This window comes from Phragmites australis, chromosome 1 (genome assembly GCF_958298935.1).
Source record: "Phragmites australis chromosome 1, lpPhrAust1.1, whole genome shotgun sequence".
NCBI lineage: Eukaryota > Viridiplantae > Streptophyta > Magnoliopsida > Poales > Poaceae > Phragmites > Phragmites australis.
The window spans coordinates 8,581,058-8,606,967 of NC_084921.1; the positions used below are offsets into that span (position 1 = coordinate 8,581,058).

Below are 25,910 nucleotides of genomic sequence, written 5' to 3' on the forward strand. Positions count from 1 at the left end.
CATTTACTTCCTCCTGCATCCGATCATTCCATCCACCTGCATCTCATTTACTCCCATTTATTTCACCTACGAAGCGGATTCAGAATCATGCCCCCGACCGAATCTCAAAGGGGTCCCTCCGGATCCCCGCTTGAGGAGTTCACCCTCCGATATTGTCCCTATACCCTGTGATACAGTAAAAAATTATCAGCCTCTTATAGGTATATTTGTATATTCATACTATGAATATCAGTATAAATATAGACCCTTGGATACCAAGCCAAAGTGGCAGATTTACCTAGAAATGTGTGGTGTTCTATCCGTCTCCACTTCTCCTCCAAGCATGAGTCATTTCAGTGAATTAGCTCTCCCGTATTTTGTTCGTGGAAGATATCTTCTTTCCCCAACAGTTGGCGCCGTCCATTGGGAGAGAATACACGTAGAAGCACTAAGAGAGGTAGGATGCAACCAAAGAAGAAGATGGCTAGGACGCTGGCCCAGGTAGCCGACTCCCTGGCCACGTCGGTGCGAAAGTCCACATGGCCATTATGACTACATCAATGCCAACCCCTCAACTGGCCAAAATGAGAGCCTCGTGGCCACCAGCGACCCAGCCACGACCCTGGTTGTGACTGACGGTAGGGGCCTTGTCGTTCTGGAGGCCCTTCAACACCAGCTAGGAGCGGGCCTCGCTGTGCCCCAAGGGGCTACGACTGAGGCTGCAACTGCACAAGTCACCGAGGCTGGCCGACAGGCGCACGTGGTGGCCCTCCAGGCTTAGCTGGAGGAGCTGTAGGTGGCCCTATGGGCAGCTCAACCGCCTACCAACATGACCATTGTGGTGCCTATAACGATAAGTGTTACGCTGGCCTAGGCTCCGGGGGCCAGCGAGGGCTACGTCTTCACGAAGCATCACCATCATGTGCCATCCGTGGTCGACAAACAGGCAGCAGAGCCTCGGGCTCGTCGATGCGAGGCTCTAGTCATCAACTCCGACTCCCCCTCCAAGTGAACCTGAAGGCCGTACCCTTCTTGGACGGATTCTAGACCCCAAGCTGCCTAAATGCAAAGATGATTCAGACCCGGAGGAGTTCACTCGCGCGTACGCCCTTCACATCAAAGCCAACGGAGGCGAGCAGGCTGCCATAGCCAAGTGCTTTCCTATCACTCTAGAAGGATTAGCCCTCCGATGGTTCTGGGCGTTAGAACTCGGGTCTATTTACACCTGGGCGCAGCTCATGGAAACCTTCCGCAACAACTTCTAGGGTACCTTCGTCGAGCTAGTGATCTCTGGGAGCCCATATGCCATTAAGCAACAGCCTAGGGAGACCCTCTGATAGTGCTTTCGAAGGTTCGCCTAAACCAAGGCCCAAGTAAAAGGCATTTCAGAATCATCGGTCATTGATTTTGCTACCAAAGGTCTAGCCACCGGACCTCTCCTTGATCGACTGCAATGACGCCTAGTGCGCTCAATAAGTACCATCATGTGCAAATTCGAGGAATACACACGTGAGGAGAAGCAGCTCCGTCGGGAAATTGTGTGTATCACTGCGATCCCTTACGTCAAACCCGAGAATCCTACCTCTCAAGCGGGGTCCTCGCATGCCCTACCACCTCCATTGGTAAAAAGGGCTCTGAGAAAGCCGAGGGCTTCGGGGCATGTAGGCCCTGGTAAAAACAACGCCGCGGCGTGCACAAAATTGCTTAGGACCGAGGGTCTCCGAGCTCGTCCCATTCCAGGAGGCACGGTTGGGGGCGCTCTGGAGCCTTACTGAGCGGCAGCGCACCCAAGGTCGGCATGCAGAAGAAGGATATTGGTGCACTCTGCACAGGGCAGGATGAGTCCACAACACCAAAGATTGTCGAACCCTTATTACCTTTTGAGAGGAGTACCTCGAGGGGTAGACAGCACGCGCGACGGGGGACCAGGTCGACGACAAGCAATGCGAAGGTCGTAGGCTGGCAGTAGGCCGCCAGATTGATCAGCCTGGCCTTCCAGAACCCTTCCTCACTAACTCTACCTCCGTCATCACCGCTACCCACCGTGTAGCACGTTGACAAAGGGGACCATACTAGGCAGGTGGTTCTGGCCATAATAGGAGGAGGACCCTCCAGAGGCTCCTCAAAGCGGTAGTGGTGGGATTATGCATCTGGGGTCAACCATGTCGGAGCCACTAGCATCCATCACCAAGTCCCTGGATGGGCTGAAGCCTTTGTGACCTTCTCCCATGATGACGCTATGGCAGTAGCCTTCCCACGTACCGACGCGCTAGTCATCACGACTAACATCGCCGAAATTGAAGTCCGAAGGGTGCTAATCGATGGAGGAAGCTCCACAGATATCCTCTTCGTACATGCCTTCAACTTGCTCCATATTCCATGGAATCGGCTCTCTCCAGCCCGGAGGCCCCTTCAAGGGTTCAACGGGGCTCCTCTCGATGCCCTGGGCCGGTTAGAGTTACATGTCCCCTTCGGCGAAGGCCCTCCCATGCGGACCGAGATGATTACCTTTGACATCGTGGACGCACCCTACACATACAACTTCATCCTAGGTCGGGAAACTCTGAACAAGTTCGGAGTGGTCTCCCATCATAATTACCTCTGTATGAAAGTAACTGGGCCTCAGGGGATGATCTCTGTACACGATGATCAAGACTTGACTAGGCGCATTGAGTATGGACATCCAGCCGCTCTCGATAGCTGCCACATGCATAATGTAGCTGAAGACACCCTTAAAGATCCCTCTCCGGCATGCCTCTAATATTGGGTCCCTCTGAAGCCCCAGCCAGAGGGGGACGTCAAGCACATCCCATTGCGAATAGGGACCCCTGGCTGAGAGTTCCAAATCGGGGCAGACCTCTCTTCAGAGCAAGAAGCCCAATTCATAGTCATCCTAAGAGACAACTCCGATGTATTTGCATAGTCTCCGCAAGACCTCCTCAGAGTCGATCGCCACATCATTGAGCATGCCATTTGGGTTGACCCGCGGGCTCAACCTGTATGATAGGGGCTTCGTAAGCTGTCCATTGAGTGAGCGGAGGCCGCAAAGGAGGTGGTCCAACATCATTCGGGTGATCATCCATTTGGAAGGGCTCTCAAATCCGGTCTTGGTTAAGAAGCCTAATGGGGAATGACACATGTGCATCAAATTTACGGTGGTTAACAAAGACTGCCCACGAGACCCATACCCGCTTCCTCGCATAGACCAGCTGGTGGACTCCATCACTGGCTACGAGTTGCTCAGCTCCTAAACGCGTACTCTGGATACCACCAGGTTTGGATGGTCACTAAGGATGAGGGCAAGACTAACTTCATTACCTCCTTTAGAGTGTACTGCTACGTCCGGATGCCTTTTAGCCTCCGAAATGCCGGAGCTACCTTCTCCCGCCTGGTATGAAAAATCCTAGAACAACAATTAGGTCACAACATGGAGGACTATGCCAACGACATAGTCGTTAAAAGCAAGCTTGAAGCCAACCGCGTTGTGAACCTACAAGAAACTTTCAACAACCTCCAGGTCGCTGGTGTGCTACTTAACTCAGAGAAGTGCGTCTTCGGTGCTAAAGTTGGGAAATTACTGGGGTACCTCATCTCCAGGCGTGGCATCAAGGCTAACCTTGGAAAAAACCATAACATCGCAAAGATGGCATCTCCCACCACACTGAAAGGGGTCCAGTGCCTGGCCGGTCGTCTAGTAGCCCTGAGCCGTTTCCTTGCTAAATCCGTCGAGCACAATCTTCCATTTTTCAAAATGTTGAGGGGCTCCGGGCCATTCATGTGGACACAGGAGCGTCATGACGCCTTTGAGGCCCTCAAGGCCCACCTATCCAACCTCAAGACGCTCGCTATACCCCTTCCTGGTGAGGGTCTCCTCCTATACCTATCCGCCTTTGCCTCCGCGGCTCCGCCTCCACTGTAAATGTTGTACTCATATGGGAGGAAGAGAATGAAGGCTGCTCTAATCAAAGGGCGATTTACTATGTTTCAAAAGCCCTAGCCGAGGCCAAGACGCGCAACACACAGCTCGAAAAGGTGGCATATGCTCTTTTGATTACCTCCAACAAAGGAAGAAGAGAAATAAAAAAAAAAGCAATGCATACTGAGGACTACACCTCCAAAGGCTGATTCTGTGAAGCGTCATCTTTGCACGGCGACTATCCCTGTGGAGCGATGTTCGAATGAGGAGGTCGCCTAGGTGGTGGTAGTGCGCCGAAAGAGACGTCTAGGCGCGAAGCCTAAACTCCCGAACTCGGAGTCCCTAGGGTGTTGGACTTCACACGCTCTGATGTGAAATGCCCATACTCCTCAGAGGAAGCCGCCCAAGGCGGTGCGAATCTGCACCGAGGGTGCCTCGGATCAGACATGTCGACCGCAAAGCCTAGGTCTGGCTGCTCTAATGCATCGAACTAATGGATCCCCGCTCGGTGTAGATGCTCCAGCTAAAGCCGCAAGGCGACACGGACACTCAAACTTGCATAAGCCTCAGCAACTTTGACCACCGCCCCTACCGCGGATCAGAGCAAATGAAGCGTCCGGACCAGGACATTCAGTCCAGAGGGCAGCAGCGGTCCCTTCGCCTCGATGCCAGTTAGAGCACTATCTATGGCACGAGCTGCCTTTGTAGCGCACTCCGCCAGCCCTTAGCGCTCCGCTCGCAGGACGTTTTATGCCGCCTGTGTCGCCCTCAGCTCTTGTTGAGTTGTGGCCGCCACTATTCAGAGGTCCCGGGCATCACCATCGGTAGCCACGCAGGTCGCGTTGTCCTCATTAACAGCCTCCACTGCGACTTGATAGGCTTCGGTGGCCTCCCGGGTTGCAGCCTCCGCGCGCTCCAATCGCGCCATCTCCTCTAACAGGGAAGCTTCTGCATGCTCCCATCACATAATCCGCACGCTTCATGGCCTTCTCTAGGGCACTTCAGAGCGCCGCCACTTCCTCCTATGCGGTGCCTTGGGCTGCCACGAGGGTCTGGCACTGCGAGTAGATTAGTGCCTCTGCTAGCAACAGTTATTGCGAGAGGTGGGAAAGGATGGATGAGACAACGGTCCGAGGGTCGAGGCCAAAAAAAACCTACGTCCTAGATATACCTACCAGGCCGCCACCTTTAGACGCGTCGCCACCTCCTCCAGAGGCCTCTAAGAAAAGGATGCTCCGATCTCTCTGCTCCTCAGGAGCGATGAAGCCGAAACAAAAGTACTCAACGCCTCCAGGTGAAGGGTGAAGTCGTCAGGGGTCAAGGCCTCAAAGCCAAAGATCCACCCTGAGAGAACTAGGGAGCCCACCATGTAGGGTCTAGCTCCCCCTGCGCTAGCCCGAGTCCAGGCCATGGCCTTACACAAGGCCCTGAGGTATCAAAACCTCTGCTTCTGGAGTAGCAGTCGGAAAACCACTGGACCGATCATCATGCCCTCCAAGGGTGCCACTACCTCAGAGGCGAAGGCTGAGGCTAGCTCTGATTTAGCTGCCTCTGAACCAGAAGGAATATGAAGGTCAAGATCCTCAAGCACTGAAGCATTGAGATAACAAGTGGGAACCAGCAAATATCTTACCTACGCTTCCATTCACCACATCCACGGGGCCCGTGACGTCCACGTCGGGAAATGGATCAACAAGATCCTACACCATCCAGTTACCCAGGGACGAATCACCCCATCCTTCAATCTAGCCACAGCCGGTTGGGACTGAAGGAGCCAGGGCTGCCCCAATGTCGCCACCCCCAGGCTGGGTCTTGTCCTTGGTAGCATCGCCTGCAGACCCAATGTCTGCCACACGCCTCCGACGCCTCACCCTATCTGGCACGACCTCAGATGACTCGATTGCCGAGCTGGCACACGAGCCCATGGGGTGGGCAGAGTCCAAGCCTAGTGCGTAATCGCCGAAGTTGCAGAGCTCGTAGCATGGTAGCGCTTTACCACGATCTGGGGCTCCGCTAGAGAGGGCCACGTCGGAGCCGCCAGCCCGAGGCCGGAGCAGATCCGATTATGTCGCTCCTAGAACCCCTCTAGCTCTAGGCGCTGGTCCCGCTCCGTAATGGAGGGCTAATCTAAGAATGTCTCCACAATATTGGTCGCTCGGTCCAGTGGGAGGCAACTCTCTAAAAGAAAAAGGCATCTTACATCTATGGATTCGAAGCTAGATAATGAAGAAGACACCAGAACTTACGGTGGGCCTGGAATACGCATTCGGCTCACCTTCCCTATCTTGTTCGAAGACATGGCACCAACCCGCCTGGAGAGGCCGAATGCGCATCATCGTGAACTCCTCCGCGAGGTCACGCATACTCATCTTTCAGGCCACCCTTCGAAGGAGCGCCACCCTCGAAGCCAATGAAGCCTCGGGGATATCCACTGCTGGGTCTAGACATACTCAATGTCCCGGTTGGTAGAGCAGAGGGGGATCCGATGCCTACATCATAATACGACCACCCCTCCGTTCACCTGGTGTGCCACCGATTATTGATGGCCTTTGCCGGGAATGCGTCCTGATATTCCAGCCGAAGCTGAAAGTTCACGCTTCCAAAACAGAGGGCCTTCGTCTCCCCACCCTCCGTCCGAAGCTTCGGCTAGTAGCATGCTTCATGGGTTGTAGCAAAAAGCTCTGCCTGACCTTCGCATCCTTGTGCCTGCATGGCCCATTAGAAGATGACCAGGTGGGCGATGGTATTGGCTGAGAGTTAGAGAAGCTCTACGTAGAAGTGGCAGAGCACCCCTTCAAAAAGTGACACGACCGAGAACCCAAGCCCCAGGTCAAAGAAGGTCTTAAGAACACCACTTCACAACTCTATGGGGGTCGATATTGCCTCTCCCACCGGAAGGCGAACCACCGACCTATAGGGGATCTTCCCCTACTCGACCATCTAGTCAAGATCGGCCACGATGATGATCAACTCCCCCAACACACTGGTCTGTCGAGGATGCTTCTTGTTGGTGCAGCGGAATTCCATGCCCAGTGGTGGTCCAGGAAGTGGTGGGTGTAGGGATCATGTCCCCCGCGGCTCTCACCGGCTTGGCAGCATGGTCCCTAGACACCATGCGGCCCCCCGGTGGGGATCTGACCATACCGCGAGCGCCTGAACGAGTCATGGCAACCCTAGAAAAACAGCGAGGAGCGCTTGATGGTGATGGAGACTGGAGGCGTAGTGGCCGACAAGCGCGTTGTCAAGAGCCAAAAAAAGAAGAAGAGGTGAGAATGTTAGATGAGGATGTCAACCGGCTAAGACTCCTGCTTTATCCACCCAAGGAGGAGACATTGCCGCCTCAGGGCACGGGCGCACGCCCTACCACGTCCCATTCACCACTATCACGGGGAAGCAGAACTGCTCTCCATGACCCTCCAATACCAACACGCCACACGTCCCACTATCATCTGACCAGACACGACTACATCACTAAACTGCATGCTACATTTAATATTCTCTCTCGTAGGGATCGTTAGACATTCTGCCTAACCACTAGACCGGCACTTCCCAACTCGAAACCGCCGAAGGACTGAGGGCTCATGGTCAACTGAGTACCGCGGGGATGACCGCACCGATGGCCATCCTTGCGAGGAGCTACTGTTGGGGGGTCACCATTAAGGACTCCTGACGTCCCCTTGGCTTCGCTAGTCCAGGCCAAAGAACCATTAGGTTCAGGACCCCTTTGGGACCCCATGGCTCTGGAGACCTCCTGACCCTTAGAGCCATCGACCCTTCAGAAAGATCAACCTGGAGGGGACCCGCAGGTCGCCCCTACTTGTTGTGAAATGACCAGCATTTAATACTAGTTAAGTGGTGGCCACCTGACATGCTGACGCAAGTGGTGGTTGTTTGCCACATTGACACAATGCGACACTGGAATAAATGACCAGCTACTAGGGCAACCGCCTCACTAGCAATAGCTATGAATTACGGGGATGTCCATATACCATGTGATACAGTAAATAACTTGTATCTCTCTCAGTCTATTATGGACATATTTGTACATTCATACTATGAATATCAATATAAATATAGACCCTTGGTTACCAAACCAAATGAGCAGATTTACCTAGAAACACGTGGTGTTTTATCCATATCAACTTCTCCTCCAAACTTGAGTCATTCCAGTAAATTAGTTCTTGCCGCACTTTATTTGTGGAAGATATTTTCTTTTCCCAACACATGTTATTTCTTAGTTAGGAATGAGGCCTATTTTTTGGCTCCTTTCTCTTCATATTCTATGTCTAAAACTTTATAGTAATAAATAATTGAGTGCATGTCTTATAAAAGTATAGAATAAAAACATTATTTTATTAAAAAAATATACTATGTCATGGAAGAAATCAACTACTATTATTGCTCCATGTCCACAAGTAGCAGCTGGGTAGAGGTACACGTACGTAGTTTTCGATTGGTGGTACACGTGGACGTGGGTAATGAAGAAGGATGCAACCGCTGTAGTAGCTTATCCCTCCAGCAGCGGCGGTAGCTTGCACAGGGCCATCGTTTTTTTCCAAATGGAAGAGGATTATATTAAATCTTTGAGCAATACAAGCCTGATAAGAATTTAATAATTAAAGGTTTACTAGAAATCCGATATATTCTGAAGATAGATCATCATGGTACACGTGTCCTTCTTCCAATATAGTAGATTTTATAACCGTCATGAGATAAATAAGTCATGTGTCGATATTTCAGATAATTTATTATGATCTACACGAAAATCATCTCCAAATTAAGAATAAGTCATCTAGATAGTCGAAAGTAATATAATCTAAAAATGTTACACTCAAAAGAGTTCGAATACGATATGCCTCCATGATCTAACTATGTAAGGATGAGATGAGGTATATCTATAAGAAAGAGAAAAAAAGGGTGAAGACAGGTTAGGAGTGGGATAAACAATACGTAACAAGCTTAGTTAGATAGAAACATAAATAACTCTTTCAGATTCAAAAATTGATCTAAATTACGATTCAATTCATCTGATAAGGCCTAAGAATTTAAAAATAGATAGAACTCACCAAGATTTTTAGATTAGATTCAGACATACTCATCGTAATTATCTTAGATACATTATAGATAATAACCTAAAACACCATCCATCGCTGCTGTTAATATGGATGACGACTCGAAACTAAAACCCTTGAAAGGGGACATCAAAAGCTCCTTCCCATCGGTAACCAGGAAAAGCAAAATTGAAAGTCTCAGCCTAAATATAAAGAAGCCAAAAACAATCATACCTGTACAACAGCCCGAGACGTGTCGGATCCGAAGCTAGTACCGGGGATTTTATTGACACTAAACGCTATGAAGACTACTAAATCTACCAAAGTACTCCCCGCTTCGTCTCGCCGCGACGGTGACGTGCGACGGAGAAGGTGAGGGGCCATGAGGTGGCAGCGGAAGTCGCAGGTCCGAAACCCTCTCCGGCGTTAACAGGGCCAACAATTAACTAACCTGGCTGACGATAATTAGCAGCATTGCCATCGTCTACAGCGATCCGTAACCGACCGATCGAGCCCACCCACCTGAATCGATTCTGAGACCGACCGATCCATCGAGGTGCCGTGGCCCCCAGGATTCCGACGTGTCTCGCCCCCCCGCGGCGCGGCCTCGCTGTCGCCGGTCCACGTGGCGCGGCACTCGGAAAGCCAGCCACACGATTGGTCGGCGGTTACGTGCGAGCAGCGAGGCGACGACGGAGTGGGAGCTTCCAGTCGATCTGGAGTAGTGCGTCAAGATGCGGTCGAACGGAGATTTATTTGGCAGTAATAATCCTTAATTATTACCATGAGTTAATTGCAGTGGCGAAGTTAGCCTTTGTTATCGGAGTCATGCCAATTCCACGAATCCTATAAAAACTATTGTTCTCTCCTTAGTCATATGCGTTGTTAACTTCATCATACAAAGATGATAATCTTGATGGTCTTTCCGACCGACCCCGTCTCTAGTTAATTGGTCGGTACGTAGTCGAGTTGCCCTTTTGACCATGCGCGCATGACGTGATCTAAGATCTTATCCACCTTGTGTAGCAGCAGCTCATATCCATCAACAACCTTCTTAATCATTTTGTTTAAAAAAATTATCGATCAACTACACGATTAGACTGTCCAATCAGATGCTTGCTTATTTGGATCAAAGTCTAATCCGATCGATTTGTGCTGCTCAACGGCGGATCCACGGGGCGTGAGCGCCCATCCCTGAGAGCACTTGGGACCAGCTGCGGATCCATTACACTATGAGCTCAAGCCCTATATATCTAGCGCACTTGAGAACTTTAAACTCTCTTTAATTTTTGGTATAAAAGAGAAAGAAAAAACGAAAAGAAGATGAAGAATATTTAATTTTTGACACTGGTCTGTCACTGGTAGGAAAAAGAGGAGAATAAGGGTTACTGTTAAGAAAAAGAGAAGAATAAGAAGTGTTACTGTTATGAAAATGAGTAGAGTAAGAGGCTGTTTGGTAGAGTTTTTTATGATTTAAATTTTTTTAAGAATGATTCTTTGGAGGAAGTGATTTTTCTGTGGTTGAAAGTGATTTTGTAAAATAAAATATGTGGAGTAAGTGATTCTCTACAGGAAGTGAATTAGTGGAAGTTATTTTTTTCCCCCTAACTTTTAGTAGTTTATTTTAAAGAATCACTCCTATAAATTTCACTTAAAAAATTAAAACCACTGCTTAACAGAACTCCTAATTCCAGCTTAAAAAAAACTGTCTTATAAACTCTAAACATACCTAACAAGAGATAACGTCTAACTCTGGATCCGCCGCTAGTGGCGTGGCGTGAGCTGCACTACACATTCGTAGCATGTGGCCGTAGGCTACTGAAAGTGAAACAGCAACGGAACGCGAGCAGTAAAAGCAAGGGAGGAGAACCCAAACGGGACGGGACGGAACGGAACGGAGAAGGCAACTAACGGCAGTCGTCGGCACCGTCCGTTACCTCCCTCCCCTCCCGTCGCCAATCCTGACACCATAAGAAGCAGAGGCCTTGACCCACCTCCTCTCCCCGACTGTGTCTCTCACCCCCAAGACCCCCGCCGAGCGACGCAGAGAGAGACGCGGCAAGGGCCCCTCCGAGCGTGACGGACGTGCGCGTGGAGATGGAGTCGCCGGAGGCGTGCTCTTCCGGGGAGGCCTCGCCGGTGGCGGCGGAGCGGCCGTCCGAGGCGGCGGCGCTGCGGGCGCTCGTCGACCGGGTGCGCGCAGGGGAGGTGGACGCCGCGCGGGAGGTGCGGAGGCTCACCAGGGCCTCCTCCAGGCACCGTCGCAAGCTCGCCGCCGCCGTCGAGCCGCTCGTTGCCATGCTCCGCTCCGGGGGCCCCGAGGCCGGGGAGGCCGCGCTCCTCGCGCTGCTCAACCTCGCCGTCAGGGACGAGAGGTGCGTGGGGGAACGGCAAACCCTTCCTTGTCTTGCCCTCTGTATGATTCTGATTTTTGCTTCTAAAAAAAGGAAGAAAATCTACTTTGTGACGGACTTCGATAAATTCGGTAAACTTTGCTCCTTTCGGGGTGAACTGCTTTATCGATTTTTTTGAAGTTTGGTTTTTTTTACTCCAAATTCGGTAATACCCTCTTCGATTGCTTGATTTTTCTGGCGTAGGAGCGCCAAATCCTAGGGAAACTTGCAGTTTCTATTGTCTCGTTCCAGCATAGGCCGATTTATTATTCGTCACATATTGAACCGATTTTGCTATGTTCCTCTTCATTTTTTTAGTCGCGGCGGATTATCAAACTGATTTGTTTTTCTTCCGGTAAAAAAAGGGGGGAAATCGAGGTTTCGGAAGATAAAAGATAGATCATCTAAACTCCTTGTGTTGTTCTCCACTTTACCTGAAAGATTGCAGGTGTGCTGTTTTGATAGAGTTCAATCCTATATTCATCTACTAGTTTTCAACTAGTACTGCGTTATCTGATTGATTTTGCCATGATGCAAATTTGTAAACTGAATATAGGCCCTTGAATTATATCAGCTTAGTGATTGCGTATATATTCGCAAGCATATTCTAAGAAGCCCGGTAGGATAACTTCGCACCGGCATCATCATCTAACAAGGTACTATGTTGCTTTTTTGGACGCTCAGCGAATCTGACAGTATTTGCTAGTTGCAAAGAGATTTTATTCTGGCGACCCTTCAACTAATATGGGATCCCTAGACTGTGGTATAAAGTTTCTTGGAAATGGCAACAAGAGGAAAGCTAAGAAAACGGCGGGTCTAGATGTTGCAAGAAGCAGTTGGTTTGATTTTGAAGCTGACCAAAGGCTGCCAACCATCTGCCTTGGTTGGCTGCTTCTAAGAAAATCTAACACCAGGGAGTTGGAAAAATGTTTTATCTGGAAAAAGTTTCTCGGGCTGCCTAATTGTCTCGATCTTCCTTCTTTTCAACTGCCGTGGTTAAGATACAGTTATCCAGTACTTCCTTTGGAAATTTTGTGCCCATGCCGTGACCTAATTGTCTCGATACAAATCCAAACATGTTGACCTCATGTTTCTTGGTAGGCGTTGTACCAACATTTGGCCTATGGTAAAGGTGAAGTCAGACTAGTATGGTGCCACGTACCAGAACCATTTCCTTCCTAGTCCCCTTCTTCCATTCAGTACTAGAAGCAAAACAAGGATAGGCAAGTGGTAAATTCAGTACCACTGTTGTGTTCATGTAATCCATTGTCAAGAATCTGATGGCTTCTATTGACTCGTGCCAGTGGAATCAATTGTTCCAATAGTTGGAGAATCAAGTTCTTGTAGATCGCATATGGTACATCCCTTTTAGACGTTGTGGTGCTTTCTGGACTAGCGCAGATAGGATAAGGCCTCTAATTCGTCACCTCTGGACCATGTCTTGCCCGTTACATAGTTTAGGTGCCCATATCTAACATTTATGGTACTCTTTTCAGAGTATGAAACTGGACTTAGAGAAGCAATATTCAATCGGTGGCATTTTTAAAATCTTCTTCCCATGGTATACTTGAATGGCCTTCGGGGAGCTATCCAAGTGGTTGCAAAGCCTTAAATTTAGATCTCTGCAATGGCTGGCCCAGCTTTGGAGTGTGGATCGGCCTGGCATTGCTTTGAGTTCTTGTACTAGTAAATTAGGGACACATGGCACTCTGCGGACCTTGTACTTGCTCACAGGTCATCTGTGCCATAGTTTAACTATGATGCATGCCTTGTTTGTGCCAGTGAACAGTGATAATTTATGTAGCAAAACATTAAAGTGTCAATATGCATGCATTTAGTTCCTTCAATCGAGTGTAGACTTTTGCCACTGTTGACTTTGATAAGCAATTTATGCCATTTCAGTTAGATAATGCAAGAGTGATGTGTTCTTCATTGAGAAGATATGTCACTATGTCAGGATACCTTTATTTGCTTGAATCTTCTCAAGTTTAAATTAATTTGTTATATGAATGTGACTAGCGGTTGGTAATCTTTACCATTACTATTTAGTTTTATGAGGATTATTTATGGTGCGAATTATTCCTAAACTTATGGTTGTTCCATCTATGCAGGAATAAGATCAAGATAGTGGATGCTGGTGCACTTGAGTCACTACTTGGTTATTTGCAATCAAGTGATCTGAATTTGCAGGAGTATGCAACTGCTGCTCTACTTACGCTGTCAGCCACATCCACAAATAAACCTATCATAAGTGCTTCAGGAGCAATCCCTCTACTTGTAAAAGTTCTCAAAGAAGGGAATCCACAAGCCAAGAATGATGCAGTAATGGCTCTTTACAACCTCTCCACGATTACAGACAACCTTCAAGCCATCCTTTCTGTTCAACCTATTCCCCCTTTGATAGAGTTACTAAGGGGTGGCAAGAGGTCCTCCAAAACAGCTGACAAATGCTGCGCCCTTCTGGAATCATTGCTTGCATTTGATCAAGGTCGGATGGCCTTGACATCGGAGGAAGGTGGAGTGCTCACCATTGTGGAGGTGCTCGAGGAAGGCTCCCTTCAGGGTAGAGAGCATGCTGTGGGCGCACTCCTAACAATGTGTGAGAGTGATCGCAGTAAATATAGAGATCTCATTCTAAACGAAGGGGCAATTCCTGGTCTTCTTGAGCTCACAGTCCATGGTACACCCAAGTCTAGAGTGAAGGCTCATGTTCTTCTGGAGTTGCTACGGAACTCGCCATATTCAAGATCAAGGCTGCAGGCAGGCACGCTTGAAAACATCGTAACCAACATTGCCTCTCAAATAGATGGAGAAGACCATGGTGGGAAAGCTAAGAAGATGCTTGCTGAGATGGTGAAGGTCAGCATGGAGCAGAGCCTGAGGCATTTGCAGCGTCGGGCTTCTTTCGCATGAAGTTACTCTAGGTGACCGCCTTATTTTGCATTGGAAATAGAAAATAGCGCAAATAATGAGATTGCTGATGATGCCGGTCCAGGCCTTGATAGGACAGTGTGACTGGTCTAAGCCTTCATATACTTGAAAGCTCTTGATGTAGTTCATTTTCGTTTCACTTGCCAATCTTGTGTGTCGTTCTGGTAAGAGGACAAATTTTCTTCTCATTGTAACTTTCCCTTTCCCAAGGTTTTGTGCATGTATCAAAAGAAAAGAGGAAAAAGAGGAAAAATACAGACATTTCCTTCGAGGAATGGATTGTATATAAGTAAAGATCCCATTCCTCATGTCTGAGAAACTAGTGTCTTAAATCTCTCTGTTGATTTCTGACCACACTTTTGTGTTAACTGATTACATGTCTTCCTTTTGGCCTGACAAGCAAATCAGTCACCTTGTTTTTCACTCTGATCTGCTTCTGATTACGATTCCCTCATTTCTGGCTGGACATGCTGTTATCTTAGTTGCTCCGTTTTCAGACTCGGTTGTGGTACTAAACAATTCTGAAAGTTGCGAGCCGTGTACGTGGAGAACAAGTTCTCCATGTACGAATCATTTCTGAACTTGATCAGGCTGCAATCAGATGTCAAAATAACATTGCCTCAGCTCACTGAATGATTCTGAGACTTATCAGCTAGATAAATCTCTTTCAGTTATGTGCTAAATACTGTTCCATGTAATGCAGTTCCAGCTCCCAAAGCATGCCAATAATAACATAGCGTTTTCCTTGTGCGTGAAAAGCTTTCTGTCTCATTGGCTGGCCATTTTAGTTTTTAGGATGTGATCATGACTAATTTGGAAACACGAAAGATCGCCAACCATGTCTGCTTTCTTTTCGTCTCAAAGGGAGATGTCTCTCTTTCATCATAGTTTGATAATGTAGTGTGGCTTTGTTACGTTATCCATCGGTTGATCAGACGCCCGAAAGGTGTCGGCGTGGTAGCTTTTGCGTGCGGCGCTTCTGCGCGCCTCGTTTCGCATCTCATCTCTGAATAAATTTAGCAATTTGCATTGCAGATTTTACTGGAGAATATCCCAGTGTCCGACAACAACCAGACACCCAGACGGCTTCAGAAAGAAGAGTGCTGGACCTCTCGGCCAAAATCCTTTCAGAAATGACAATAGAATATGTTCCAGAAACATATCCCAGTAATTTGTTGCAGTTAATTATTTTTTACACGGTTGTTCGTCTTACTAATTTAGCTGTTTTGTTTTTTTGTTTTTTTTCGTTGGATCTTTTTTTTTTTTTTTTGGCCAGGTGCTAATACAACTGCTGGTAGTAGATCAGTAGATCACCATCCAAAGCACCGAAGCACACTGCTCAGACTGATCGCTCAACAGATCCAAGGTTCCTTTTTTGAGATGAACGGATCCACGATTAACCTGAGCCAAATAACCGTACATCGTTTGACGGATCAAGAACTCGGGGGAGCACACAAAGCGAGTGAAACGTGCATGCACATGGACGATAAATTCAGTTGATTCAGTTCCAGTACACGCCCTCAAAACAACGAGGAGCCGATTCAGCACTCTATCCCGTGGCAGTTTCCCATCGTTCAGTTTTGACACGCCAAGAGGGTGTGTGTGTTTGTGCTAGCAGTAGTTATATTCGCACGGTTGTTTGTTCAGCCATTCTCTGCATATTTGTGATCCAAATCCGTACTCGCTCAAGAACGTAACAGTGGCGAAATGACAATGGATCATGTCGGGAAAGACGTCCCCGGCAACGGCGGCGACGCCGAGCGTGTCACGGTGAACGGGCATGATTTGGAACAGCCTTGCCGTGGCCAGGAACCGGCTGCTGATCATGTCAGCAGGGGTCTAGCCATCGGGCATTTCATTCGAGGTGTGTGTGTGTGTGTGTGTGTGTGTAACGATCGAGCTGAGTTGATTATTCTATATGCGTGATGGATGGAACCGATGATGGATCGAGCAGCTGCTAGTGGAGGGGGCGGCGTCGTTCCTGGTGGTGTTCTTGTCGTGCGTGGCGGCGCTGATGCAGGAGATGCACCGCACGCTGACGTTCCCCATGGCGTGCCTCGCCGTCGCCCTCGCCGCCGCGTTCGTGATCGGCTGGTTCGACCCCGCCCATTTCAACCCCGCCGTCACCATCACCATCACCTTCGCCGCAGTCCGCTACTTCCCCTGGACCAAGGCACGCCCAATCCATTCCACAACCTGTGCTTTGAGCTGTGCTCTGATAAGAATGCGCGCGTGAGCTTGCATGGTTGCACCATCGTCTCGATCATGCTGCGTGTGCGCGCGCAGGTGCCTTTCTACGTGATGCTTCAGCTGGGAGGCTGGCTTGCCTGTCGGTGAACGGCATCATGAAGCCGCGGGAGGAGCACTTCTACGGGACGGTCTCGACGATGGCCGGGCACACGCGGCTGCCGTTCCTGCTGGAGTTCCTCGGCTCCGCCGTGCTCATGGTCGTCATCGCCACCGTCGCCATAAGCTCAGCCGTGCGTACTCGTTAATGAGTATTGCTGTCCAAATCCAAACTAGACACGAGACGAGATCCGCAAATTTAAAGGACTGACTGAATCTGAATGTATGATACGTGAGTGCAGAATCAGACGGTGGGAGGGCTCGCCATCGGAGCAACTGTTGGCACCCTGGGCCTCATCATCGGGTACTTACCTCAGCCTGCTTTCAGTTCAGACTCGAGACATCGAGGGAGTGGGAAAAAAGGGAATTTAAATATACGTCATTTTGAATGTCACGGTTTTAAAATATATCATTACAAATTCAGTATTTGAAAATATGTTATTTCAAATTGGATCCATGTTGTTACTATTGCAGATTTTGTAATGGCATAGATCTTAGATTTGTAATGATATGGATCCAATTTCAGAATATTCATAATGATATGTATATAATTTTAAATATTTGTAATGGTATGGATCCAATTTAAAAAGATTTATAACAATATTTTCTAAATATCAGATTTATAATGATATATTTTAAAACTGTGACATTTATAATAACATATATCTAAATTTCCAAAAAACAAAAGTATTATGCTCGGCAAGTAAGTGCTAACGGGTGCGCATACTATACATGCTTGCAGGCCGATGTCAGGAGGTCGATGAACCCGGTTAGGACCCTGGGCCCGGCCATCGTCCTCCGTGTGGGTCTACCTCGTCGCGCCCGTCTCCGGCGGCATGTTGCTCGGCTCCCTCTGCAGCCGGGTCGTCAGGCGCTCCGACAGCACCCTCGCTTCCCTCTTCGGCAGCGAAGCGGTCGCGCCTTCCAAAACCAAGAGCAGCAGCTGTTGCATCGCAGCACTACTAGACGCCGCCGCCGCCGCCGCCACAGTCCGCTCGAATACAAGTCGCAGGAGCACAAACTATACTGCCGAACGGCATGCTCGAATTGATGATATTGCGCTCCACGGTTCAACTTAATTTGCGTCTGCATCTCTTGTTTCTTCTTTTTATAGAAATATCATACAACACGCGGACGCACACAATAATTAAAATTTCACCGAAATTTTGATGAAATCTTATGAATTTTGGAGAGGAACAAAAATCTAATCTCGAAATTTTCTTTCACTGATACACAGAACCCACGTAGCAGAAGACTAAAAATAAACGAAATTTTGTGAATTTCAGTTTTCAAGTCTATGAATGAAAAAAATTGTAAAACGAAATTGAAATCCTTTGGTGCAGACACGCACTCATACCACTGTAATTACACAACGCTTGCCGAAGACCGAAAAAGCAGAATTTAAAGATTAATAAAATCACTATAAATATTTCACTATCAACAAGTACGTCATCTTTACTGAACACTTAAGAAAAGGCTTGGTTCTCGCATCTCTTGCTTGTGAGATTGCTGCGTCAAAGAGCGGTTCAGTTTGTTTTAGAAATTTGTTTTGTACTGTTACAGCCCAGCCTAACTACGGGAGTAGAGAAAAAAAAAAGAGAAATGTGACCCATAACTGAGATCCATATCAGTCGCACGGCCCATGACGTTAGCTTAAACCACACACAAACAGTAGCAGCCCAGGCTCAGCCGTTGCCTGTCTTTCTCTCCAAATCAACCCGCCCCATTCTTCTCCTCTTCTCCCCCAAAACCCTAAACCCTCTCCTCTCCCTCCCTCTCGTCCGCGCCGGCACGATGGCCCTCCTCGCCGCCATCGCCAACCCCGACGCCACCCACGCCGGCGGCGCGGGCGCGCACCCCATCGTGCTCACCCCAGGTGCCGCGCCGCCGCCGCCGACCTCCTCCGCGCTGCCCACCCCGATCCCGCCCTCCGCCTGGTCTCTCTCCCCCGCCGACCCTGCCCTCGCCACCGCCGCTTCCTTCCTCGCCGCCTCCCTCTCCTCCTGCCCCTCCGCCCCGCGCCTCCGCACCCTCCTCGCCTCCTTCCTCACCACGCTCTCCCAGTCCCTCTCCCTCCCGCCCCCGCCGCCCGCCCTACCCGCCGCTATCCGCGCCCTCGCCCCCTACTTCCCCGCCGCCATTGCCTCCCTCGTCGCCTCCAGGGCGGCGCGCCTCGCGGAGCACGATGTCCTCCTCGCCCTCGCCGACGCCCGCCTCCTCCCGCACCCACCGGCGGACCTGCTCTCGTCGCTCTCCGAGCAGGACCGCGCTGACCTCGTCTGCGCCGTCCTCCGCCAGGCCGCTGACCTCCGCTCCTCCGAGCTCCTCGCCGCGCTTCAGTGCTTCCTCTCACCGACTTCCGAGAAGGCCTACGACGCCATGGTGGTTGTCAAGAACCGGTGGAAGGACGCCGCGGTGCTCGCGGTCAACAGGTGCCGGGAGAAGGGCACGGAGAAGAAAGTCAACGCCGCGGTGAGGCGGGCAACGCTGCTACTCATGATGGGGCACGACGGGTTCGCCTCCCCGGAGGTGTGCCTGCATTACCTGCTTGCGTCGGGGAATGTGGACTCTGTGGTGCTTGGTGCGGCTGTGGCCGAGCTCGATGGTGGGGAGGTGGTCAGGCTGATGAGGTACCTCAACAAGTGGATTTTAATGTACCAGAGGTTCCCAGAAGCGCAGGTGTGCCCGGAGGCAGCGGGTATGCTTGGATTGGAGCAGTGTAACAGTGTGCCATCATTTGGAGCTGTGGCCAGAGCGATGGGAGTGGTGCTGGACAATCATTTCTCCCATCTCGTGTTGAATGCGGATGTGAGGGAGGACTTGAGGGCTGCGGAGGTGATGGTGAGGGAGCTGGCTGCGGAGGCCGAGTCTTCTGGGCCCATCCTGGACTTGCTTTGCAGATTGCAACAAGATAAGTGAGAGATTAAAATGTGCTCTCAAATCTATTTGAGTTTGGACGTTTAGTAGTTCTGATGCTGATGTGCGAAAAATTTGGTTGTTTTGCTGCTTTGCAGTGATGAGTTATGTGTTCTGGTATGGAACGTTGAAGTATAACAGTACATGCTTTGTTTGGAAACTGTTAGCGTTCAGAGTGGTGATCCTATGAGTGCTAACCAGGGTCCTAAATAGCTAGCTATGGCTGCGCTATAACCTTTTTGGGAGCCTTCCGTGAAGCCACAAAACCACAGAAGCCCGAAATATCTACTAAATGACTAGCTATAGCTGCACTATAGCTTTTTTGGGACTCTGCCGAAGCCTCGTGGTCCGCGATTTATAACCTTGGTGCTAACTTTGTTTGAATGATGTGATACGTTAGTTAAGCTGATATGTAATACTAACATTTACAATCCAATCTTCCAAATCCAAACATGTTTTGTAACAATTAGCCTACTGGAATTTTGTAGGAAATAATGAGAGGTCTTAATTATGAACCAATCCAAGGCCCAAGCAGAAACCCTCCTGAATTGAGCTGCGCATTGCATGATTTAGCAACAGTTATGTCAAACATAAGTGATTCCCCGTGGCACTCTTCTAAAGTCCTGTGACACAAGTGTTTGCTGCTTATTTGCTACAATTGCTCCCTTCTCTGAGTGCAACTTATGTGATTAAGCTTATGGTGATTGAGAAGCTTTGTTCTTGTGCATGAAATTGAATAATCTTGGACTTAATTGCTTCTTAAAATTTGGGATAGAATTAGAGTGAAATGAATTGGTTCTGCGTCTATTCTGAGAGCCATTGCAATAGTCAATACAGTCAGGATTCAGGACTCAGGGCCCACGACCAGGGGCTGTGACATAGAAAAGATGATAGCAGAAATACATATGCTTTTCCATAAGCTAGGTTGTTTGGAATTCATAGGGCACGGCTCAATTTACTTTGGCTGTGTCGATTGGTAAAAGTGTTTGAAAGTAGTTCTTCATCAAGTACTGTTAACTTTGTGTTTTATGCAAGAAGAGGCACTTGATTCCTTCAGTTTTGCCTTCATCGTCTCCTATAAAGAGTCACTTGTGTGTCAACCTGAATAACCCCACGCACAACTGTTTGGTTAATATCTTCTTAAGTACCTTGATATGATCTTAGTGGTTTAAACTCTTAAATGCTCACTTGTTTGTTCATGGTTACATCTTGAAGCTCTGTTCCTCCTCAGGGTGTAAACAGTTTCGCCAAGGATGGGCAAGAATGATAGGATATGACCAAGGAGGCATGGGCTTGCAAAAGTTTGTCAACCATCCAAACGAGTTTTAAGTTTTTCGGGCTAACTAAATTTTGGCAAGGTTTGTTTGGGCACAAACTGAAAACACTTTTGAGTCTTTTTCTCAATAGATATCTGCATGTACATGACCTTTGCTTATGCTTCATGGTTTCTCACACTATTTAATCAGCCACATATCATTTGTTTGGTCGTCAACTTGGATCTTTGTTACAGTCTTCACTAATTTTGTCCTGTGGTGTTTGAGAAAAATGCTTCACACTTTTGCATCAACCTGAATAACCCTGTCAGGCTGTCACCTGTTCGGTTAGTATCTTCTTAAGTATCTTGATCTGATCTTATGGTCTGAAATGCTCATTTCTTTGTTTTCCCCCTTCGGGTGCAACAAATTTGCAATTTGGCCAAGGATTAGCGAGCAATGCATGGGATATGAGTAATGACTGAGGAGGCATGATCTTGCAAAATTTGGCAGCCATCTAAATCACTAAATGAGCGCTAGGACTCACCAAATTTCGGCAAGTTTGGTATAGGACAAACCAAAACCAGCCTTAATCTTTTTCTCAACAGATTTCGGTATGTACATGACCTTTTTCATTATGCTTTATGGTTCCTCACTCTATAATCTATGGGGGAATTCCTTATTTTCCACTCTATATGTGCTTCGCCACATATCTTAGTCAGCAACTTGGAATTATGTTACAGTCTTCACCAATTTGTTTTCATATTGTTGAATTTTAGGCTCTGGTGTCAAATCTATTTTTTCTATCTGTTGTAAATTGCTTTCCTGGAAGCTTTGGACAAGTACAGAGCTGCATATTTGTTGTCCATCCATCAGCCAGTTTCCCTCTACTTTCATGTTAGCTTAAAATGTTGGTCTTGTGCTTAGAAATAAAATGTCTATGGTAAATGCTTAAAACTATCACGTAATCTTCAATTTTTTATCTGAAATGCACCGAGCTGTGGGAATATATGCAACGCTAAAAGTTATTGACTTGGACAACCTTATGTGGATTCACATGACAGAGAAGACAAAGAAAACACAACATAGTCGACTGTGAGGAAGTCTTCAACTTTGGCTGTTATGCCACATATCTCTTTCCTTTTCTGCTGCCTGTGGCACTAGATAGCCTTTGTGTTGCATTCCTGGTAACTATGGTTAGCTAAGCTTAGAAAATGTTAAAGGTCATCTCTTTTTGAAAATCGAAAGGGGGGCCACACCCTTCCAAATTAATCCCAAGCATACTAAAGTCTCTTTTCTGACCTGTGCTTTCCTTTTGTTATTGGCTTCGCTGCTGTTCATATATGGTTTCATCAGTTGAGGCGATTCTGTTTGAGAGAGCCCATTACTTTGGTTATGGAGCATGCGTTGTTCATCAGAAGTTTCTTGCTAGTTGGCTTTCTGTGGTAGCAAGCCTGTGCTTTTCTCCAGTTACTGATGGATTTTGGTCAAGTGTGAGAGTATCTTGTTGGATCATGTGCGTAATGCATACCGAAGCCCGAAGCTCATTCACCTGGTTAACCTGCTTGCTTCAAAACGATGTCTTGCATCGTAGGCAAAGGTACAACATGCATTAGGATACTCTTGCCACATTGCTGCCATGACTCAAGAGAGGCGCTCCTACCTGATGTATGCTCTTGCTGTCCATCTCTGCATTAGACTATGCCTAACTGTTTCCTTCGGGGTCTAGATTTCTTTTATGATGGGATTTTCTTTTCCTTCAGCGCTCTAATGGTTTTTATTCATGGTTCCTGTTACGAAGGGATTTTTAAGGTTATTTTCTTCAGAACGGGATTCTCTCTTTTTTCCCCTCGAAAGGAAGCTATTGGAGATGAGAGAAAATAAAAAGAATAGGAACGGGGAAGGGGAAGGAAATTGGGAAGGGAACGAAATGAAAGAAAATCGAGATGGTCTTAGTACTCTTGAAGCAAGAATTCACCGCATCTGTATCGGCAAGTGAGAATGGACTGGAGTGCAATAATCTGTTCTGCCTCTGCATCCGTGCCAGCGTATTTTGCATCAGTGCATCCATGTCAAGATGAAATGTGGCAGCACTCGTGGTCTGCATCAGAAGACGACCTTGAAGTGCGCAGAGTCTAGAGCTAGGAGTCAGGTGCCCCTCGGATCTGGTGAGAACGTGCATCTTTCTCTGTGCATCTTCAGGGGTCAGCAGTCGAATGTGGCTCACCAGCCAGCACTGGCGTGCACATGACATGATCTCATTGAACTTTCATACAAAAGGGAGAAAAAAAGATCGAAGGCTCAAAGTTAATGATCTACTAATCATGGCTATTTGGAAGAGCTGCTTCTGTTAGCTAGCATGTTAATTGTCTCGAGACCGATTAGCACAAGTATTTTTTTTTTGGGGGGGGGGGGGGGTTATTTTTGTTGTGTTTGCACTTGGGCAATGCCACGGGACTTTTTGGCGCCACCTAACATGAGCCTTTTTGTAAATAGGCTTGATTCCTTCTTTCTCCCGGCTGGTCCTTTATTTGTTGCTTTCCTTCCTTCACCGGTGTGGTGCTGTTCTGCTCCCTCCGTACCGCGCGAAGCTTCGCGGCAACGACACTGCATCTGCATGCTCGCTCGCCGAATCACCAGGAAGTTTTCTTCGCTGGCTTTTACGATCTCGACGACGACGAGCATCTCTCTGGTCTCAGCTGCCATGCACTGTGGATGAAGAAAGAAAATTTGGGCTGGCATATATCCTTTGTTGATTCTGGCCGTGGTAAGATCTATCCATGAAGAGTACGGTCAGAGTGTCGTGCAAGCCAAATGAGACTTGGCCAAGTAGTAAAACCAGTGTTGTATGGTTACTAGTATTATATGCGAATGATTCTAGGCGTGCATAACGTACGCACGCCATGTTGTGCATAGCATAGCAAACGGACGCAACGAGCGCAATTCCCTCGCCACAAGCAAACCCATTTTGACTTTGACCCCAACGAAGAAACGATATCACCGACTCTGTTGATAACTGAGCTAGCACGAGCTGATGATATAGTCATCCCTCCATTCTTAAATAGATGGCGTTCAGAGATGTGTATAGTTAAACTTTAAAAATTTGGACCAACAATATACATAAAAATATTGAGATTTATCACATAGAAATGATACTGGTAGATTTGTAATGAAAATACTTTCAAATGATTAGATTTTCATTAACTTCAGATAAAAAATACTTAGAAGAAACAATGATAAAAAACATACCGGAGACCGAACCGATGTTCTAAACAAGTTGTTCAACACGTTCATTTTTTTGTGACTTCAACACATTCATTTTTTCATTGCCTTCCGGAAACAAACTAGTATCTACCGATCGAAAAGGTCCAAGAAAACTGCTAGAAAAAAGGTCCAACAAAGAAGCTGATAAAGATAAACAGGTCGTGCTCCTACTCACTGAAAGGTCCGCGACGCTCCTCACTCCAGCTTCTTTCCAACCTCTTAATCGGCCCCATGCATGTTAGCTTTTCCCCCTCCACTTCCCATCCATATATATCCTTCAATTGCGAAATCATCAACAATGCTCACAAAACTTTCTTCAAAAATAATTTGGAAGGCATATATACTGCCCATCAATGTGTAATTTTATTATTTTCTATTGAGATCTTGATAGTAGTAGGAGGATGCCATTACAAAATAAGCAAAATCGACGTGCGGCGCCCCTCGAAGAATGCATATGCAGTGACAACATTTGTCCCTTTACATATGTATACACGGAGGGGTATGTAGTCTACTCTAAATTAGGCTTCAAAATTTCTCAAAGTTTGTACGTAGGGCCTGGATGGATGGATTTTATTACTAGGTGCGTTCACTACGTGTAATCAAGTTAATTTGCATTCGATTTACTCTGGAAACCAAGTTAATGCGAATTTAAAATCTTGCATGGTACGGTATGAGAGTGTAATTGATCACTGTGGAACACACAGATACGACGCTGCTGGTTTCTTCTTCAGCTAGTAAAGCGCATTATATATATTTTGACAGAATATCGAATAATTAAACGCTAAAAAGCCCGCTAACAATGTGCATACAGAAAAGTGCTAGCTCATGAAGGAACTAGCACTAGCAGTTTATAAAAAAGAAAAACTGAAAGGAGAGGCACTGAGTAAAAAACAGATTCTTGTAGTCACTAGCCATGCATATATATTATGCTCCCAAGAACTAGCAATAGTTGCTCCACTACGCAAAGGTAATAATAATCAAGTAAAAAATAACTATAGAGCAATAGTAGCTGATACTACTAGTACAATAATGTTGCCTCATTATATATTAATTCCTCCTTAATAAATTAGCAAAGAAAAAGTGAGGAGAAGAAGCAAAAGAAGAAAAGACGAAGAGCTAAAACATGATCAGCAGAGCAGCAGCAGCAGTCGCCACGGCCACCGCGCCTAGACTTGAACGCCCGCTCACCGACGTTGCCGACGACGACGGCGGTGACCTGTAGTACCACGGGTACCACGGCAGGATGGGGTTCGGCGGCGGGGGCGCTGGGAAGCCGGATCCCCCGCCCCTGCCGGAGCTGGGAGGCTGGTAGTAGGGAATGTAGCCCCCGGGCGGCGGGTAGTTCCAGTACGACGACGAGGGCGGTGGCGGTGGCGGGTACGAGTACGAGGAGGACGGCGGTGGCGGCGGGCAGTTGGTGGTGACCGGCGCCGTGGGGGGTGGGAGGCAGGGGTAGGGGCAGTCGGCCGGGTACGTGCTATCAGCGACGGAGCGGCGCGCGACGAGCAGCGCGGCGAAGACGAGGAGCCTGTACGCCATTGCCGCGGCGAGACCGAGAGAGGAAGAGGAGATGGCAGTCTAGTGCTCTATGCGTTCGTGCGCGTGTAAATGAAGGAGGGCGCGGCTCAACGCGGGCGGTGGCAGGGGAGGAATGAAACGGTGGTTTGATTGAGATTAGTGAGGCTGACTTTTATAGTTGGGGTTGGGGATGGCGACCGTTGTGCCTCTGCTTCTTCCTGCGGCACTCTTTTCTGAATGGTTTTTTTTAACACACCTTCTAAATTTCAGACGTCTAATATCGAGATTAACGTCTCACATGACGGGTGTGAACATCCATCGGTTTTCTTTTGCAAGATTTTTC

At 48.0% G+C, this 25,910-nt stretch overlaps 3 protein-coding genes and 1 pseudogene across 3 annotated transcripts; 3 read left to right on the forward strand and 1 right to left on the reverse strand.

The window, feature by feature from the left end:
* The first annotated feature begins 10,887 nt into the window (after positions 1 to 10,887).
* Positions 10,888 to 14,674, forward strand: LOC133906543 (U-box domain-containing protein 4-like). Its single transcript, XM_062348513.1, has 2 exons — positions 10,888 to 11,321; positions 13,451 to 14,674. Exons 1-2 carry the CDS (start codon positions 11,044 to 11,046, stop codon positions 14,250 to 14,252), a joined length of 1,080 nt encoding a protein of 359 aa, XP_062204497.1. The 5' UTR covers positions 10,888 to 11,043; the 3' UTR covers positions 14,253 to 14,674.
* A 1,303-nt stretch (positions 14,675 to 15,977) lies between these two features.
* On the forward strand, positions 15,978 to 17,695 carry LOC133930821 (aquaporin NIP4-1-like; annotated as a pseudogene).
* Positions 17,696 to 18,316: 621 nt separating this feature from the next.
* LOC133906624 (uncharacterized) lies at positions 18,317 to 22,073 on the forward strand. Its single transcript, XM_062348616.1, has 2 exons — positions 18,317 to 19,531; positions 20,764 to 22,073. The coding sequence occupies exons 1-2, from the start codon at positions 18,411 to 18,413 to the stop codon at positions 20,768 to 20,770; spliced, it is 1,128 nt and encodes a 375-aa protein (XP_062204600.1). The 5' UTR covers positions 18,317 to 18,410; the 3' UTR covers positions 20,771 to 22,073.
* Positions 22,074 to 25,165: 3,092 nt separating this feature from the next.
* LOC133930831 (leucine-rich repeat extensin-like protein 6) lies at positions 25,166 to 25,588 on the reverse strand. Its single transcript, XM_062377593.1, has one exon. The coding sequence runs from the start codon at positions 25,586 to 25,588 to the stop codon at positions 25,166 to 25,168; it is 423 nt and encodes a 140-aa protein (XP_062233577.1).
* Positions 25,589 to 25,910: the final 322 nt, after the last annotated feature.

Excerpts from the sequence above, each read along its gene's own strand:
- LOC133906543 (XM_062348513.1), top strand. The coding sequence starts at position 11,044 with ATGGAGTCGCCGGAGGCGTGCTCTTCCGGGGAGGCCTCGCCGGTGGCG. Across the intron at positions 11,322-13,450 it reads CTCGCCGTCAGGGACGAGAG|GAATAAGATCAAGATAGTGG; the intron begins GTGCGTGGGGGA and ends CCATCTATGCAG.
- LOC133906624 (XM_062348616.1), top strand. The coding sequence starts at position 18,411 with ATGGCCCTCCTCGCCGCCATCGCCAACCCCGACGCCACCCACGCCGGC.
- LOC133930831 (XM_062377593.1), bottom strand. The coding sequence starts at position 25,588 with ATGGCGTACAGGCTCCTCGTCTTCGCCGCGCTGCTCGTCGCGCGCCGC.